The 15634-nt window shown below is 46.3% G+C and overlaps 1 protein-coding gene across 1 annotated transcript; it reads left to right on the forward strand.

The window, feature by feature from the left end:
• The first annotated feature begins 2002 nt into the window (after positions 1–2002).
• Positions 2003–15029, forward strand: EDEM1 (ER degradation enhancing alpha-mannosidase like protein 1). The gene is made up of 12 exons (XM_010718767.4): positions 2003–2512; positions 2815–2887; positions 4065–4168; positions 5011–5182; positions 6392–6575; positions 7083–7257; positions 7787–7907; positions 8299–8469; positions 9052–9125; positions 10056–10152; positions 10881–11066; positions 11913–15029. The coding sequence occupies exons 1-12, from the start codon at positions 2106–2108 to the stop codon at positions 12000–12002; spliced, it is 1854 nt and encodes a 617-aa protein (XP_010717069.2). The 5' UTR covers positions 2003–2105; the 3' UTR covers positions 12003–15029.
• The last annotated feature ends 605 nt before the right edge of the window (positions 15030–15634 follow it).

A 15634-nucleotide genomic window follows, 5' to 3' on the forward strand; every position in this document is an offset into this window, starting at 1 on the left:
CTCCTAAAGGGAGGAAATAGTTGTGCGTGCACCCGTAGCACTGGGCTGAGTTGAAGTGTTACAGCCCTGTTGGCTGCTCTGTGCTGTGTCCCACTGCAGTGCTCACACAGCCCTGGTGCAGCTGAGTGTCCCAGCGGTTACACGGTGCAGTTCTGCCAAACCACTTGGCAATGAGAGAAATGCACAGATGTGGGTGAAGCTGTTTTATGGCCCTGTTTTCTTATTGGTTTGTTTTCTTTGTGCATTTTCATGGAATCAGGTTGGAAAGGCCACCCTCTTGAATGCTGATAGGTTAAGAAAAACTCTGACTCTGGTGGAAGAAAGGAGGCCAAACCTTAAGCAGTCTTTGTGGTTAAAATAATGAGCATCGTGCAGGGGTCTGGAATGACTGAAGTATGGTTTAGCTGGATTATCAAGTTAACTTTTCTGATGTCTAATTGTGTAGTTACTCTGGCTGTGCAATGGGTGTGCTGGCATGTCATGATTTGCTTAGTGTGTGCCTTGTGAATGTTAAACCACTACTCTTCTTGGGCATTGTGCCTCAGCTCTGCTCCCTGCTGGCTTGGTTTTGCACTGACCAAACGCTAGGGAGCTGTATGAATACTGAACGGGATAGAAGTCAGATTATCTAAGCCACCTTGCTGAGAGCAGTGTGCTGCCAACTACAGGAGCAGCAAAAAAAGGAATTCGGGAGTTTTGTTCCAAAATTATGCATTCAGAATGGTGTGTGTCATGAAATCTCAGACTTCAAAAAGTTGTCTGTTGCTACAGAACTACAGATGCTGAAGGTTAAAGTATGCCTTGGTGAAACGTCAGGGATTTCTTCTACATGTTGCTTAAACAACAAACACAGAATGGCACTCAGAAGGGGTATGCACATACTCCTAAGGGAGAAGTAGAAATGTGATGGCTTTGTTTCCATCTCAGAGGAAGGTTGGTAAGTAGACCTTTGTGCCAGGATTAGTGCCTTTTACTTATGACATTGCAGGCTTCATTCTGTTAAAGGCAACATCTATCATTGTGATCATTTTGAAGTGCTTCAATAAAAGTGTTGTTGAAAAAAAAAAATGTTCTTTTGCATATTCATCTGTGGTAGGGCAGCTGCCTTTATGGTTGTTAGAACTGTGTACTTCATTAAGTTGCTGAACTAGGAAGTTTCAGTTATTTGGATTACCTGGGAGAGGCTCCAGCTCACAGCACTCGATTCACAGTTACGAGGGAAGGTGCTTTTGCTTCTCGGGTGACAAAACCAACACCTTTATCCTGGACTAACCCCGTTTTAAACGCTGTCGTGAAGTAGTGATCTGGAATATATACTTGAGTAAGGTTGAGGTTAATTTCTAAATGAGACTGGACTTCATGTTTTCAGTTGGGGGGGAAAAAAGGAGCTGGATGTTGGTGCAGGGCTGGGTCAGTGCTGTGGGGTCAGAGTGGTGTCTGTGGCAACTGGAGGAGGCCAGCAATGGCTCCAGGGTGGGAGAGGGGCTGTGAGTGTTGGGTGCGAGTGGGCTCTGGGTTGGGTGCAGAGTGCTCTTGGCTTCCTTGGTGTTTCTTTAGAATGGCTGAACTGGGAGCAGGCGTTGGGTCAGTGCTGTGAGCGGAGACCCAGCTGTGCCTGCTGTGGGGCTTTCTGCTCTGAGGAAACTTTCCTCAACTTTATGGCCAACAAGGAGAGCCTCTTGGTTCGAACAGATCGCGGTGCCGCTGTGCGTAAGGCAGAAAACCTCGGGGAAGGCACCGACTGTAGGCTGAAGAACAGCGAGGCCCTGGTGCTGCTCCGTCGCCGCCGCCAGGGGGCGCACTGCAGCAGCGGCCACATTCCGAGGTTCCCCCCGTGAGTCGCCGTGACGCGGCAGGAAGCGCCGCGCTCCGCCCGTGCGCTGCCACGACTGCCTCGGCCGCCGCCCAGTCCCCCCCCCGCCCTGAGTGACGTCGCAGCGCGCCTATTAGCGTAGGTCGCCCCCGCCCGCCCCGCGCTTCGTCCAACGGGCTGCGGGCGGGGCGGGCTCCTCGCCGCCGAGTTCGCTGTTTCTCTTCCGCCGTCAAAGGAGACGCGGCGCGGGCGGGCGGCCCGTCGGAACTATGCGCGCGGCGCGCGGGCGACCATGCAATGGCGCTCGCTGGTGCTGGGGCTGCTGCTGCTGAGGCTGGGGCTGCACGCGCTGCTGGCGCTGCTCCCCGCGCTGGCACCCGGCCTCTGCCTGCGCCTCCGCCTCCCGTTCCCCTTCCCGCCGCGTTCCGCCGCCCTCGGTCATCCCGGCGCCGCTCGGCCGCCGCCCGGCGCGGGCTCCTCGCACTGGGGTTCGCTGCGGGGCGGCGGCGGCGCGGCGGGGCGCGATGAGTACGAGAGGCGTTACGGCGCCGCGTTCACACCGCAGCTGCGGGCACGGCTGCGCGACGCCGCCCGCGGCATGTTCGCCTTCGGCTACGACAGCTACATGCAGCACGCCTTCCCCAGCGACGAGCTCGACCCCCTGCACTGCTGCGGCCGCGGGCCCGACCGCGACGACCCGTGAGTGGGGCGGGGGGGCCGGGCTCCGGGAGGGGGGGCTCCGAGTCGGTTCCGCCTCTGCCGCTCCGAGCGGCGTCTCCGCGTTCCTGGAGCAGCCCGGGAGCGCCGCTCCCTCCCTGTGCCGCCGTCTGTCCTTCCTGCGGGCTTCCGTCCCGCTGTCCGACCCGACCCCGACCCTTTCGTGGCGCACGGCGTCGGGCCGTCGCCTCTCATCCCGAAGCCCCTGCCTGACTTCCGATCGCGTGGCAGCGCCCCGGAGCTCTGCTGGCCGTCGTGCCCGACGCCTGGCTCTTGTTTTACAGCTCCAATCTGAACATCAACGATGTCTTAGGAAACTACTCGCTAACGCTGATAGATGCACTGGATACCCTAGCGGTGAGTTGCCAAAATACTTGGGTTTTATTCCCACGTTCACGTCTGGACGGAACAGGAATTGCCCCAAAGAAATGTTAATTAGTGAGGAGGAGGGTCCTGCTGTCACAGATGAGAGCAGTAAGGGGCAGCAGGGAACGAACAGAGGCATGCAGCAGCATCTGTGATATCTTCTCCAGCCCTCAGGTATCTCCTAACCCTCAGCTAACCTTCACAGACTTCAATCTGTCCTTCATAGACTTTAATGGCTTCAATAACTGTGCTTCTGCTGTATGATAGAGCTTCAGAGCTTGAGCTAAATTGAATCAAAAGCTCAGGAAGGAGGTTCAGAAGGTTAGCTGGAAGGAACAAACTGAATTTTGCAAATTAATTGGAAGGTATGCTAATGTAACTGAGATATAATGCCAGAGAGCAGTCATGATGCTAGTTACAGTCTAAGGGCAGTGACTTAACGGGATGTGGTCATGACTTTCTGAAGGGTTGCAGTCAGGTGGATGAGAGGTTTTGAGAGACATGAGAAACTCCAGATGCCCTGGGAAGTATGGGCGTCTGATCTGTTCTGCTCAGCTGTCAGCAGTGGAAATGAGGCTAGGAAAGTGGAAGTCTGTCACTGTTTGTATGCTGGTTAATTCCCAGGTGAGGGAAACTGAGAATCAGAACTAGCACAGAGCTTCTTCTAGAATGCTTATGGAACTGCAGGTGTCATTTGCAGAGCATTTGAATTGAGGTGGCATTATGGTTGTGAGTGACTGCTGTTAGGTAGTACTTTAGAACAGATTTTTGCAGGGAAGAGGTAAAGGATAAAATGGTGGTATAGCAATGCATTAATTTATTTGATGACCTCTTGAAGGTGGTCTTGCTAGGTCCATGAACGATACTGATAGAGTCCTTTACTCTGAGGCTGAACTTTGACCACAGTAGAAGGAAAAAAAGGCCAAACCCAAAGCAGCCCCCGCTGTCCAACAACAATAACTTCTTGTTTTAAACGCACTTTTAAATGTCTTGTAACGGGCAGTGTCTGGGAAGTCTATTAGCAGGAGCTGGAAGGCCTCTGTTCAGGATCTGCGTAACGTGAGTGTTGGTCTAAAATGTGTGCTTGCCGTTTTTTCATTTTCCATCTTCTTTTGAAGCAGTGATTATACTTAATAACAATAATACTTTTTATTTATTTATATAAAAGGTAATGGGAAATTCCTCCGAATTCCAGAAGGCTGTGAAGTTGGTGATTGACACAGTTTCATTTGACAAAGACTCCACAGTCCAGGTTTTTGAGGCAACCATCAGGTACGTAGCTCTAAACCAGAACCTGGCTTAAAGGCTCGGTGTGTGTATGCTACAGATCCAAAACAAAATCACTGGTAAGGATTTCTTTGGTAGCCTTTAGTACGTAATTGTTCCTTGGCTAAGTTTTTTTCTAAGCATGCTATGAAAGTGTTGCATCTCTCCATGTTGAATATTATTTTAGTGAGTCACGTGTGCTGTGATGCAGTGGTAGTTTCAGCTGTCTTCGGCTTTCAGCCTGCTACTTTCTGTCGTTCATCTTGCAGCAGACTCAGCTCTGTGCACCACAGACAACCCGACTGATGAGTTTGCATGTTTTGATCATCCTCCGTGGATCTTCTGTTTGCTTTCAGTTTTGTTTCGGATGAAAAACAGAACTTGCCTGCCTTAGAGATGGGTTTAAAATAGTGTCTGATACGGAATGGTTTCGTTATTTGAACAGCGACCTTGATCTGTTTATTTAATTGCTGCTTAACTTCACTAGGATTTTTTGGGGGGGAATATTAGGTTTATATATCAAACTTAATGTCATTTGCAGCAGTAAAAAAAAAAAAAAAGAAAAAGAGGGGAATTGATCTGTGCTTAGACTTGGTAGGCTGAAGTGTGCTCCTGGGTGAGGTGAATTTTGCAGAACAAGATCTTGAGATTTCTGCAGATGGCAAAACCAGCGTGACTTCTGGATGTTACCACTAACAAACAGTGGTGGAAAAAGCAGATCTCTTTCTGTAGTGTCTGTGAGGAGCAGAAAGCAGTGCTGCTGTTAAATGTGTTGCTGGTGAGGGTTTAGCTGAAGAATCAGGCTCAGATTAGATTTAAAACCTGGAGCTCTTTTCCTTTTCCAATAGGGTTTTGGGCAGCCTGCTTTCTGCCCACATAATAATTACAGATGCCAAACAGCCTTTTGGTGACATGACCATTAAGGATTATGACAACGAACTGCTACACATGGCTCATGACCTAGCAGTGAGACTGCTCCCAGCATTTGAGAACACCAAAACTGGGATTCCATATCCTCGGGTAAGCGAGCACGTTGACGTAGTGTGGAGGGAACTTAGAAGCAGCAGCTCTCCTGGCCTGCAGCTGAAGTTCTGTGCCCAGCTCGTGCAGCTGAGCTTTCTGGCCTGCACTGAGTTACACTGAAATGGGGCGTGTGGAGGAACTGCGCTAAGCTGTGGTGAAATGAATGGTATAAAAGTTGTTCCTCGTGTCTAGTAAACATTTTCTTCAGGCTGTTTCCTGTGGGTCAATAGTCATTTGTTTCCATGCTGTCTGGCTAGGACGTGCCCTGCCCTGTGCTTTCCACAGTAACAAACAGTGCTGTCAGTGAGGTGGTTGACAAGAAGTACAGCAAAGGCAAATAGTCTGGGAAGATACCTGTGCTGGGGACTTGGTACTAAAATAGAATAACAAGGCTGAAATAATTGCTGTGTTGGGCTTGGATTTTGTCATTGTCTGGAGTGCTGCTCCGTGAGTACTGCAGAATACTACACACACCTGAATGCGGCATCTTCTGCTTTTAAACACTCAATGCATGAGAAAAGAGACGTAAGTTCTAGTAGAAGAGCTCTCAGCTATAAAACTAATCAGCCCTTGCCTTACTGGTCTGAATTTGTGGGTACAGCAGCAATGCTTTTCTTCCAGACGCATCAGGCGTTAGGAGCGTGAGCTTTCACTTCTGCTCAGTGTGGGTAAGGCAGCTGATGGTGGTGTAACCTCCCTTCAGCATTTGTGCCATAGGGAAGTTGAGGAGCGTAGAAACTCTTGACTTAAGGAGTGCTGAAGTAGGGAAAGGAGTGCTTGCATCACTCCTGGGAAAACCTGAACACTTAGCAGGAGTGATGAAAGAGTGCCTTGAAATTTGGAAAGGTTAGCTAGTGTAAGAGTAACAAAAAGGAGGATTTCCCACTGTAAGGGTGATATTATAAAGCTGGAAGATGAATTTCAGGAATTTCCCAGGCTGGATGTGGCTCTGGGCAGCCTGGTCTGGTGGTTGGTGACCCTGCACACAGCAGGGGGGTTGGAACTAGATGATCACTGTGGTCCTATTCAACCCAGGCCATCCTATGGTTCTATGAATTATTCGGCCGAGCGGCGCTATGCCGGCTTCTGGGGCACTGCAAAAATCAATCAAGAAAGGCCTTATAATAAATGCAAGGCTGCAGATCAGAGCACAGCTTCGTGAGGTGCAGTTGCCTCGTTGCTGTTAGCACTTCCTCTGCTTTACAGGTCAACCTGAAGAAGGGAGTTCCTCCAAACAGCAATAATGAAACTTGCACTGCAGGAGCCGGTTCCTTGTTGGTGGAGTTTGGTATTCTGAGCAGGCTGCTGGGCGATTCCACGTTTGAGTGGGTGGCCAGGAGAGCTGTCAAAGCACTCTGGAGTCTCAGGAGTAACAACACTGGACTGCTAGGTAATCTCTGAGGTGCAGCTGTATTGTCTGGCTGTATGTTTTAAGCAGCCTCAGTCTCCTGTATTAGAATGCTGCCACTCCACAGGTTTCATTCGTGTATTAAAGACTTTGTTGATCTGTTGCATCTGTAGCTGTTAAGTCATGCTCTCCTTGTGCTTTCTGTTGGCTTAGTAGCACTTTACAATTTCATTAGACAAATGGATTGTGAGAGTCCTTCGGGCATGGGTTTCCAAAGACAAAATTTTCATTAATCTGAGAAATGAACCAGGAGGTCTGCATTTCTTTTTCTGTTAATATGGTTGAGATTGATACTTAAAACAAGAGCAGGTGTATTCCAGCTCCTGGGATGAATGCACTGTAACACTTACATTGAATGTAATCTGTTTATTCCTCCTACGGCTTTCTGGAAGTTTTGTATTCTGAAGGTCCTGTTTCTGATTTGTTTTGTTTTTTTTTTCTCTGATGCATTGAAGGATGTTAGACTAAAGCTTTTGTCTGTTCTATCAGGAAATGTTGTGAATATTCAAACTGGCCATTGGGTTGGAAAGCAGAGTGGCTTGGGAGCAGGATCAGATTCGTTTTATGAGTACCTCCTGAAGTCCTACATCCTCTTTGGAGAGAAGGAAGACTTAGAGATGTTCATTGATGCTTATCAGAACATTCAGAACCACTTAAGAAGGGGGTATGTTACTTCATATGAGTTTCATTTCTCTAAACACATAAATATTCGAGTAAGATATGATGGCTTATATGTTTGGTCATCCTCTAGAAAATTTTTGTTCTCTTCTTCAAAGAAGAAAACCTTATTTTTGTGGTAGTCACTGTGGAAAGAAAGCTATGGTCTGTATGGCATTGTTGGTGCAAAGAAGCTGAGCTGGTTACCATCCAAATCAGTAAACCCTAGGCTGAGAGAAGGCTGTAGAACTGTGAAGGAAATGTATTAAATTAACTAATGTAGTGCTTCTTAAGGCCTGATCTTACCTACTGTGCTTCTTGGTAGGGATTCTGCTGACATAGCTGAAGGATATGATGCACATAAATACATTTTCTGAGATCTGGATGGACTTGTTTGTGCTTTTCATAATGTCTTTGAGCCTGGCACTGACTAACTGCAGCTTGTTCTGTTTGCTGTTGGCACTGCTGAAAGTTAAACACGCATTGTGTTCTCATAAAGCAGTGAACATTTACACGTGCTTATTGTTACTTGGCAGTCGAGAAGCTTGCAATGAAGGTGAAGGTGACCCGCCTTTGTATGTGAATGTAAACATGTTCACTGGACAGCTGATGAACACCTGGATTGACTCTTTGCAAGCCTTTTTTCCTGGACTACAGGTAAAGCAGACTTTATTTCTTTTAAAGACTGAGCGATGCAGTGGGCAAGTTCTCAGAGAGGCTCGTTCTAATCCTAGCCTGTCAGTGAGGCTGAGCATCGACCAGATGAGCTTTAACCCACGGCTTTGAACTGGCTGTTCTGGTAAGAGAGAGCTCTAGGACAGCTCAGCCTCTGTGCTGGAATAACACTGCTCCAGTTCAGCATTACACTGCTGGGAGGCTTGGCCTGCTTTACGTGAGCTTTGAGATGCTTTGTAACTTACTCATGTAACCTCAGTGCTTGTATGTGTGTGTGAGGGCAGTGTTTCACTACAGGCGTTCTTATACACAGAGAGCAGTTTGCTGGCCTTCAGTATTAAGCATGCATGTTTACTGCTGTTGTCATACCTAGGTGTTGATAGGAGACGTAGAAGATGCTATTTGTCTCCATGCCTTTTATTATGCCATATGGAAACGATATGGAGCTCTCCCAGAAAGATACAACTGGCAATTGCAAGCACCGGATGTTCCCTTTTACCCACTGAGGCCAGAGTTAGTGGAATCCACGTATCTTCTTTACCAGGTACTTTGTTATTCCGAGCCTACAGCTCGTGTGTTGGCAGAGATGACTTTCTTCAGTCACTTTTTCCCCCCTGCAGTCCCTGCTGTGTGCTGAGCCACTAGAACTTAGTGGTTCTGTATCTGCACTTCTTGCACAGAGGTCTCTGTTTCGGTGGTTGATTGTTATGTTATGTAGTTGCTATGTTGCTTGCTTTGAAAAGAGCCTTTTTAATACATAAAGCAAAAGCCAGACTAAACACCCCGCTGAAGAATAGCTGGCAGATTTTTACACAGAAGAGACCTTGTGACTTCTTAATAGAAATCACTGAGGTAAATGTAATTGCTTTCTCTGCTGTGTTGTCCAGGCACGGTCTCTGGCAGCAGATGCAGTAAACTGAAATGGCTTTCTGGCTGGAGGAAAGCTATCAGAGCTTGACTTTATGACAAGTTTTACTGCATTCTTGCACAGAGTAATCTAAGTCATGTTCCCATAAAGATAAGGATACTGTAACACGTGAGAATCTGATACTGCTGTGCCTTTAAGTGCTACTTTTACAAGATTTCAAAAATTCTGACTCTGCCCGTGTTTTTCTTCCTTATTTAGGCCACAAAGAACCCATTTTACCTTCATGTGGGAATGGATATTCTACAGAGTCTGGAAAAATACACAAAAGCGAAGTCAGTCTTCAGTGTTCTTTGCCTTCTCTCACTGCTATATACGTATCTATTTTATATAAATACTCTATAGAACCCAATCTGCTAAATGGAGGTAAACCAGAAAACCCGATTCCCCGTGAAAACCACAAGTGATTATTTATGAATTGAACAATTATATTTCTCATTTGAAAATGAAGTTTATTGTCCAGTAACAAATTTGTAGCCTTCAGAATTCTACAGCTACTCTTTAAAATCTGTTATTGATGATCAGTTGGCAAAAACTGGTAACATTATTATTTTCCTAAGGCTCCTGCAAGGGTAATTCTCACCTCGTGGGCCTGTGTTGTTTAAGTAGCTGGTAACATGGCCTGTAAGCTGTGCTGCTGCACATCAGCTTTCTTTTCCAGCCAGCAGCAGGGAATCCTGCACATCTGTTATGCATATCTGAACTTCTTGAAGGAATCGAGGGCAGGATGGTGGATCTTTGTTTAGCTGTGAGGGTTTGCTTTGCTTTCACAGACAAGTCTGCAGTAGCTGTAATGTCACATAAAATGGTGATGTTCTGAAGTTAGGTGGGATTTGGATGCTGTGTAGGGGTATGGCTGAAAGAATGGTAAGTGTGCTGTGTGATGGCTTGCAGCTTCATCCAGAAAAGTAGTAGGTAGCTCAGCAGCAAACCTTTTCTTGAGAGCAGGCTTCCAGGACCGTGTCTCTCATGTACTCACTGTGGGGAAATGACCCGTTTATGCAGGTAATTGGAGAGCTTGCTTCTTTGGGAGGTGCTGTTAGTAAGTCTGCACAGTGCCAGTCTCATCGGGGTACCAGAAATGTCAGTGCTTCCTGATAAGAGACTTGTTTTGTTTTAACCTAACCCCAGTGCTTTGGAATGGTCTGAAGTTGAGAGGTATTTAGGGAGTTCTTCTAAGCCCAAACTAAACTTAAATCTTGCAGGTGTGGCTATGCTACATTACACCATGTGGTGGAGAAGACAAAAGAAGATCGAATGGAGAGCTTTTTTCTCAGTGAAACATGTAAATATTTGTACCTGGTATGTATGTAATCATTTCACAGTTACTCTCTTGCAAGTTTTGTGCACAAACACACCAAGAGGGCTGAAACTGTTAGAAACTGTGCTGGGCTCTGGGCAACCGGGGGTATTTAAGTGGCAGTGTGCAACTCCTTTCTTTGACCCCACTCTAATCCTGGAGGTTTGGGCAGCTGCCTGGGCTCGCTGTGCTGAAATGAAAGAGCTGGCAGCTCTTTCAGGGTTGGAAGCTGCAAGGAAAGGGAGCAGGACTGAAGGTGGCTGCAGCTCAGCTGAGTTGCTGCTCGTAGCCTTTTTAGATGAATAGCAGCAGCCCTTCAGTTACTCTCTATCAGGCTTTGGCAGTCATAGGAGAGAAAACATTTGAGCCAACACGGCTTAAGCTACTGTTCTCAATGTCCTTTATTATAAAAAAATGTGTGACTGAATAGCAAGAGTGGAATGCCAACTTAAAAATGTCTGCGTAGAAGGACATACAGCATAGAAAAATAAGGGCAGTTGAAGTTGTACGAGAAGTTTTGCTCTCTTAACTCCTGAAATATTAAAACTGTTTCTTCCTGGTCGCTTTGACAGTAGTTGGCCACTAAAAAGCACACTTTTCATGTGATCCTTCAGATGCGTGACTGTGTGATCTGATGCATGTGACTGTGCTTTTTAACTTCTTAATGGGGGAACTTGAAAAACGTGCACACTTAATTTACTCAATTCAGCTCCGTCTCTCTCTTCTTTAGTTGTTTGATGAAGACAATCCAGTGCATAAGTCTGGAAATAAATATATGTTTACTACTGAGGGACACATTGTGTCTGTGGATGAACGTTTTCGGAACTCGCTGTGGCAGGATATCCTCCCTGGGGAAGAGGACAGCACAGAAAAAGTTAAACCTAATGAATTAAAGGCCGTCAACTTCAGTTCTAATGTAAGGTTCCTGGTGGTGTTACTGCAGGGCTGTGTGCTGGGCTGGGTTAGGCAGCTGAAGAATAGCTTGGAGGTGGTACTGCAGGGTTCTGCTTTGTTTCCTATGTAAGCTTTAAATAGCCAAGCAGCTCCTTTGTTAAAACAAACCCTTGAGCGTGGAAATGAACAGGTTAGGCAGTGTGAGAGGGATAATGTTGAAGGTGAATCCTGTCCTCTTTTGAGTATTTTGCAGTAAGAAGTTTCTTCTTAGTTCATTTTGATATTTTTCCCTTCCACTTTTCCTTGCCCTTAAAGTTTTCCTTTGTTGCTGTGATGGGGAGGGAAAAGAGCAGAGGGTGTGACATAAATAAAGGTGATTTCTCTTGAACAGGAATTGACTGAGTACAGAAGTATGGGTCCATTGCCTATCAACAACCAAAATATGTTTTTAATTCACGTGTTTTTAAGTCTCTGCTGGTAGCTTCTAGCATGGTTCTTTCTTCCTCCCTCCCTCTGTCCTCCAGAAAAGGAGCATTTTATCTTAAAAAAAAAAAAACCAAAAAACAAAACTTTCACAGTTGTCGTAGTGAAGGAAGTATTGATTGAATACCAAGCTGCAGTAGTTTGGCTTGTATTTGGAAACTTGCAGCTTGCTCTGAAGAAATGCTTGCTGTTTGCTGATGTTTGTGCTGCAAGTCTGTAAAGGGAGGGAGAGAAAGCACTGAAAGTGCTGCTGGTTACAAGTTTCTGTACTGGGAAGAAGGCTGTGGTCATCAATGCTGAAATGACTGCTGTATCAAAAGAGGACATGAATGGCATTGACCGTTGGCAGGTTTTATTCTTAAAAATATTCTCATTTTGTTAACAGTGTAACAGAGTTCCGGATGAGAGGAGATATTTGCTGCCATTGAAGAGCAACTACATGAGACAGATCGATCGGATGGTGGGCTTGATCTGAATGGTTCTTCAGAGTAACTTTTGTCATATGTCAGGAAGAGCATGGGATCTGGCTCTGGACGTTCCTCTTCAGCTACACGGCTGTGTGTGTGTGTGCTGAGTCAGTGGGTGTCCCTGTGCTTGTTAGTTTTCAATGATGGACATGAAGGGAGATTTAATTCCCTTACGAGTTCAGTCTTCTGAACTACGGAAACTCCATGTGCCACCCAAATAGAGATCTCTTGTTTTAAGACTTCCTATGAAAAATGTTGAAAATGAAGGCTGGATATACTTCAGAAAAGGAAAAAGGAAAAAAATTGGCATGTGCCACTTAGCTACCTCTCTGTAGCTGCATTACAGATTTCCCTTTGGAAAAGGGAGGGTCAGGTATTTAATTTGAAATGATTGTGGGATTGGGGAAGGAATGGGAAAGTGCAATTTCTAACACCAAGTTTAATTATGGGGTTATTCTGACCAGCAATACACAATCTGAAGTACTTCTCAGGTAGGGACCCACTGGCAGTGGGTTTTGGCTAAAACAAAAATGTTCTGTGTTGAACAGTATCTTGAAAAGATAGCTCTTGGTCACATCAGAAGCTGTCAGTATAGTCATGAGATCCCTCATGTGCACGGTCAAATAGAGCTGTGCAGTCACAAGGGCTGTAGCTACAGAAACCAGTAATAACACAAATTTGGTGCCTTCTTTTGTAAGGGAGTGCGGGGTGGGGTAGGGAGGAGGGGGGGTAAAACTTCAAAGCCACTCAGCTGTGGAAGCAGCTAACTTCCAGTCCCAGTGGCTGCCATGTGCCTGGTGCCTCTTCCAGAGAGATGCTGAGAACTGCTGTCAGTCTGTGCAGAACAAAGTGGTTCACATTCCTTACAGCATTAATGTGTTAGTGCCTTATGTTTTCCTCAGTGGCAGGAAAAACTGAGCTTACCTGGGAGGAGGGATGGAGGATTTCTGAATAGCTAGTTAAAATAGGCAGTTGGTCCCGAAGTAATTTAAAAAGTAATTTGCATCTGAGACAACTTCGAAAGAACTTTTAAAACAGCGCAGCTGCTGTTCCCATCCCAAAGAATACTTCTGGGTTTGTTTTCTATCACTGTAATTGGTAAAGGGGCCATCTCTGCATCATCCTAAGGCAGGAGTCAGTGAGAGGTGCGAGCTCATCCTTCTGTCACGAGGCACTTTGGTCCGTGCCATCAGAGCTGCACCGTGCCTGCGGTGCTGACCACAATGCTGCAGTGCACTGCAGGCTGTGCCTTTGGGTTCCAGTGGGAAAACTGCTGGTGCTTCATCCCACCGTCTTCAATTGCAGCTCAGCTACATTTGAGGAATAGCAAGGTATGAATTTTCAGGAGGAAGGCAGCGCTGTTGTGAGGGATGAGAGCAAGCTGAGGCCAAGCAACTTAGTCCAGTGACGGCTTTTTCCAGTGGCTCCTCATTGCTTACGTGCTTTTTAGATGCTGCTGCTGGCTGCAGTTGAAGCAATCGAAGGTTATTGTTGGGTTCTTTGTTTTTAAATTAAGGCTTAAAATAAGGGCAAACTTGATCTGCTGTATTTTCACCTTTTTATGATAACATCTGTTTTCGTAAGCCATATATTGCAACTCAGAACATTTCTAATAAATATGAAGTTAGTGCTTAAGAGGTTTTGCTTGCATCTTTTAGTGTGCAGATGCATCTCAGGGACCTCATTGTAGAACCTTTTATTCCACGATAGCTGGATCTTGCATTCAGGCAAAAAAAAGATATATATTCCTGTCTTTCTGGTTTTAATGAATGTGTTTTAATAGGGGTTTTGGATGTAGAGGGAAGTATGTTAAGATTTCCCAAAGCTTTGCAATAGAATCAGTTGCCTTGCTATCTTAGGCAGCTGGCAATTCCAGCTCCTTCAGAATTGGCTTTGCAAACAGCGTTCAGTTGCCTGAATCAAAGCAGAACACAAATTCAGTGTTAATATCCAAACGTATTGGGAATGGTTCTCCTTCACCAGTAAGCACTGACTTTGTGAACACGTACAGAAGTGTGGGAGGATGAATAAAGGGAGTGCATTCTGCCTTCTGCAGGAGAGAGACAGCAGAAATGCCTGGGGTTTCTGACGTGCTGCAGGGTCAGACCTGGTTGTGCTCGGTAATGTGGGAGCAAAGCACAGCGTTCTGGAACTTTCCATTTCAAATCGGTGTAGCAGATGCCAGCGCTGGCATCGCCCTGGGTGTGCTGGGGATGTTTCTGGTGGTGGTTTTTCCCCACGTGGCAGTGGAGCTCTCTGGATGTCATTACGCATCGTGCAGTTCCCTCTGTGTTTTGTGCCTTCTGAAAAGCCTGAGCCCTGGTCAGGGCTCCAGCTGAGTGTTCTGCACCAAAGTCTGTTCCAGAGTTTTCCCCAGGGAAGCACAGGGCTGTGATGAAGTTGCACAATATCCTACCACCTTGCTTTTCACTTCTCGTGTGTGCCAGGAACAGTGAAAGTCGATGTGCAGTGGGAGCAGAGTGGGCAGGAATTGCACCTTTCAGCCCGCAGTCACTTGGGCCATTCGTTGCAGTGCCAGCTCACGGATGGGCAGCTTCTCATTAGAAACAGTGCTGCAATTTGTGCTGCCAAGGTGAGCCAGTGGCTGTCATCCCACAGGAGCATTCCTTCCTACTGGGAGGCTGGTTCTGGTACGTGGTGGGAGGTTTGTGTTCTTCAAGGAGCCAGCTTTTCTCTTTTGGAATAAAGAACAAGTGTTCTGAGATACTTCACTCTGTAATGGCAGGGCACATGCTATGCACTAATATGGGTATTTTTAAAATCAATGGTAAATGAAATTGGTAACACTGCTGGAATAACTTGCTGAAACATTTTGTATTTCTTGATATAATGTGCAATACAAATTTTTTCTAATTAAAGATACAGTGTATGCTTAATTGTTGTTTTTCAACAGAGTATTTAATTGCGGATGAGGAACTTTTAAGAGGACCAAATGAGCTTTTGTGAAATGTCCGAAGTTTTCAAAACTGAGCTTCAATTTTAAAGTTTTGCATTAAAAATGATGTATTTGACCACTTCTAGCTGTGTTTTTCTGTAGTTGTTGTAAGTTCATCGTAAAGCTTACGTGTCATCTCCCAAAGACAGGGAAAGATGGAGTGTTTGTACCTCATCATTGCTGCTCACCAAACAGGAGAAGTTCAGGAGGTGAAGGTGGGCTGGGGGAAGCAATGAGTAAAGGGAAGCAGGGCTGGGATCTGTTCAAGCAGGTTTGGGGCTCCTGGTGAAATTCTCTGCAGTTTGACCTGTCTGAAGAGCTCCAGGCATCAGTAAAGTAATAAAGTCCTAAATCAGCACTCCACCTGTGTGCCACAAACAGAGTAGGCTGGGCATTCAGGTTTAATGAACCAGCCTCAGCCACGAAGTCACTGCCCAAAGCACTGCTGTTACAGTGAGCAGCACAGGACTGTGCTCAGACCAAGCTGTCTGCTGGCTGCCTGGGGAGCTCTGCCCAACCCAGAGCTTAGCAGTTCTTTTTTGCCAAGGATAACTCGGCTCTGTCTGTGCCTCAGACCTTTTTAGCTCAGGAACACGTAATTGAGGTGTGCAAGAAATAACGTTTATTTTCCCTGTAGGAGCTTAAAGGCACTTTGCAGCCACATCCTCGCAGTAACACACGGGA

The sequence above is a fragment of the Meleagris gallopavo genome, chromosome 14, assembly GCF_905368555.1.
Source record: "Meleagris gallopavo chromosome 14, MGAL_WU_HG_1.1, whole genome shotgun sequence".
Lineage (NCBI taxonomy): Eukaryota > Metazoa > Chordata > Aves > Galliformes > Phasianidae > Meleagris > Meleagris gallopavo.

What these genes read in the sequence shown, in the direction of transcription:
- EDEM1 (XM_010718767.4), top strand. Translation starts at nt 2,106, where the DNA reads ATGCAATGGCGCTCGCTGGTGCTGGGGCTGCTGCTGCTGAGGCTGGGG. An exon ending in CATGTAAATATTTGTACCTG is followed by an intron (nt 10,153 to 10,880) that starts GTATGTATGTAA and finishes TCTCTTCTTTAG; the next exon opens with TTGTTTGATGAAGACAATCC. An exon ending in CCGTCAACTTCAGTTCTAAT is followed by an intron (nt 11,067 to 11,912) that starts GTAAGGTTCCTG and finishes TTTTGTTAACAG; the next exon opens with TGTAACAGAGTTCCGGATGA.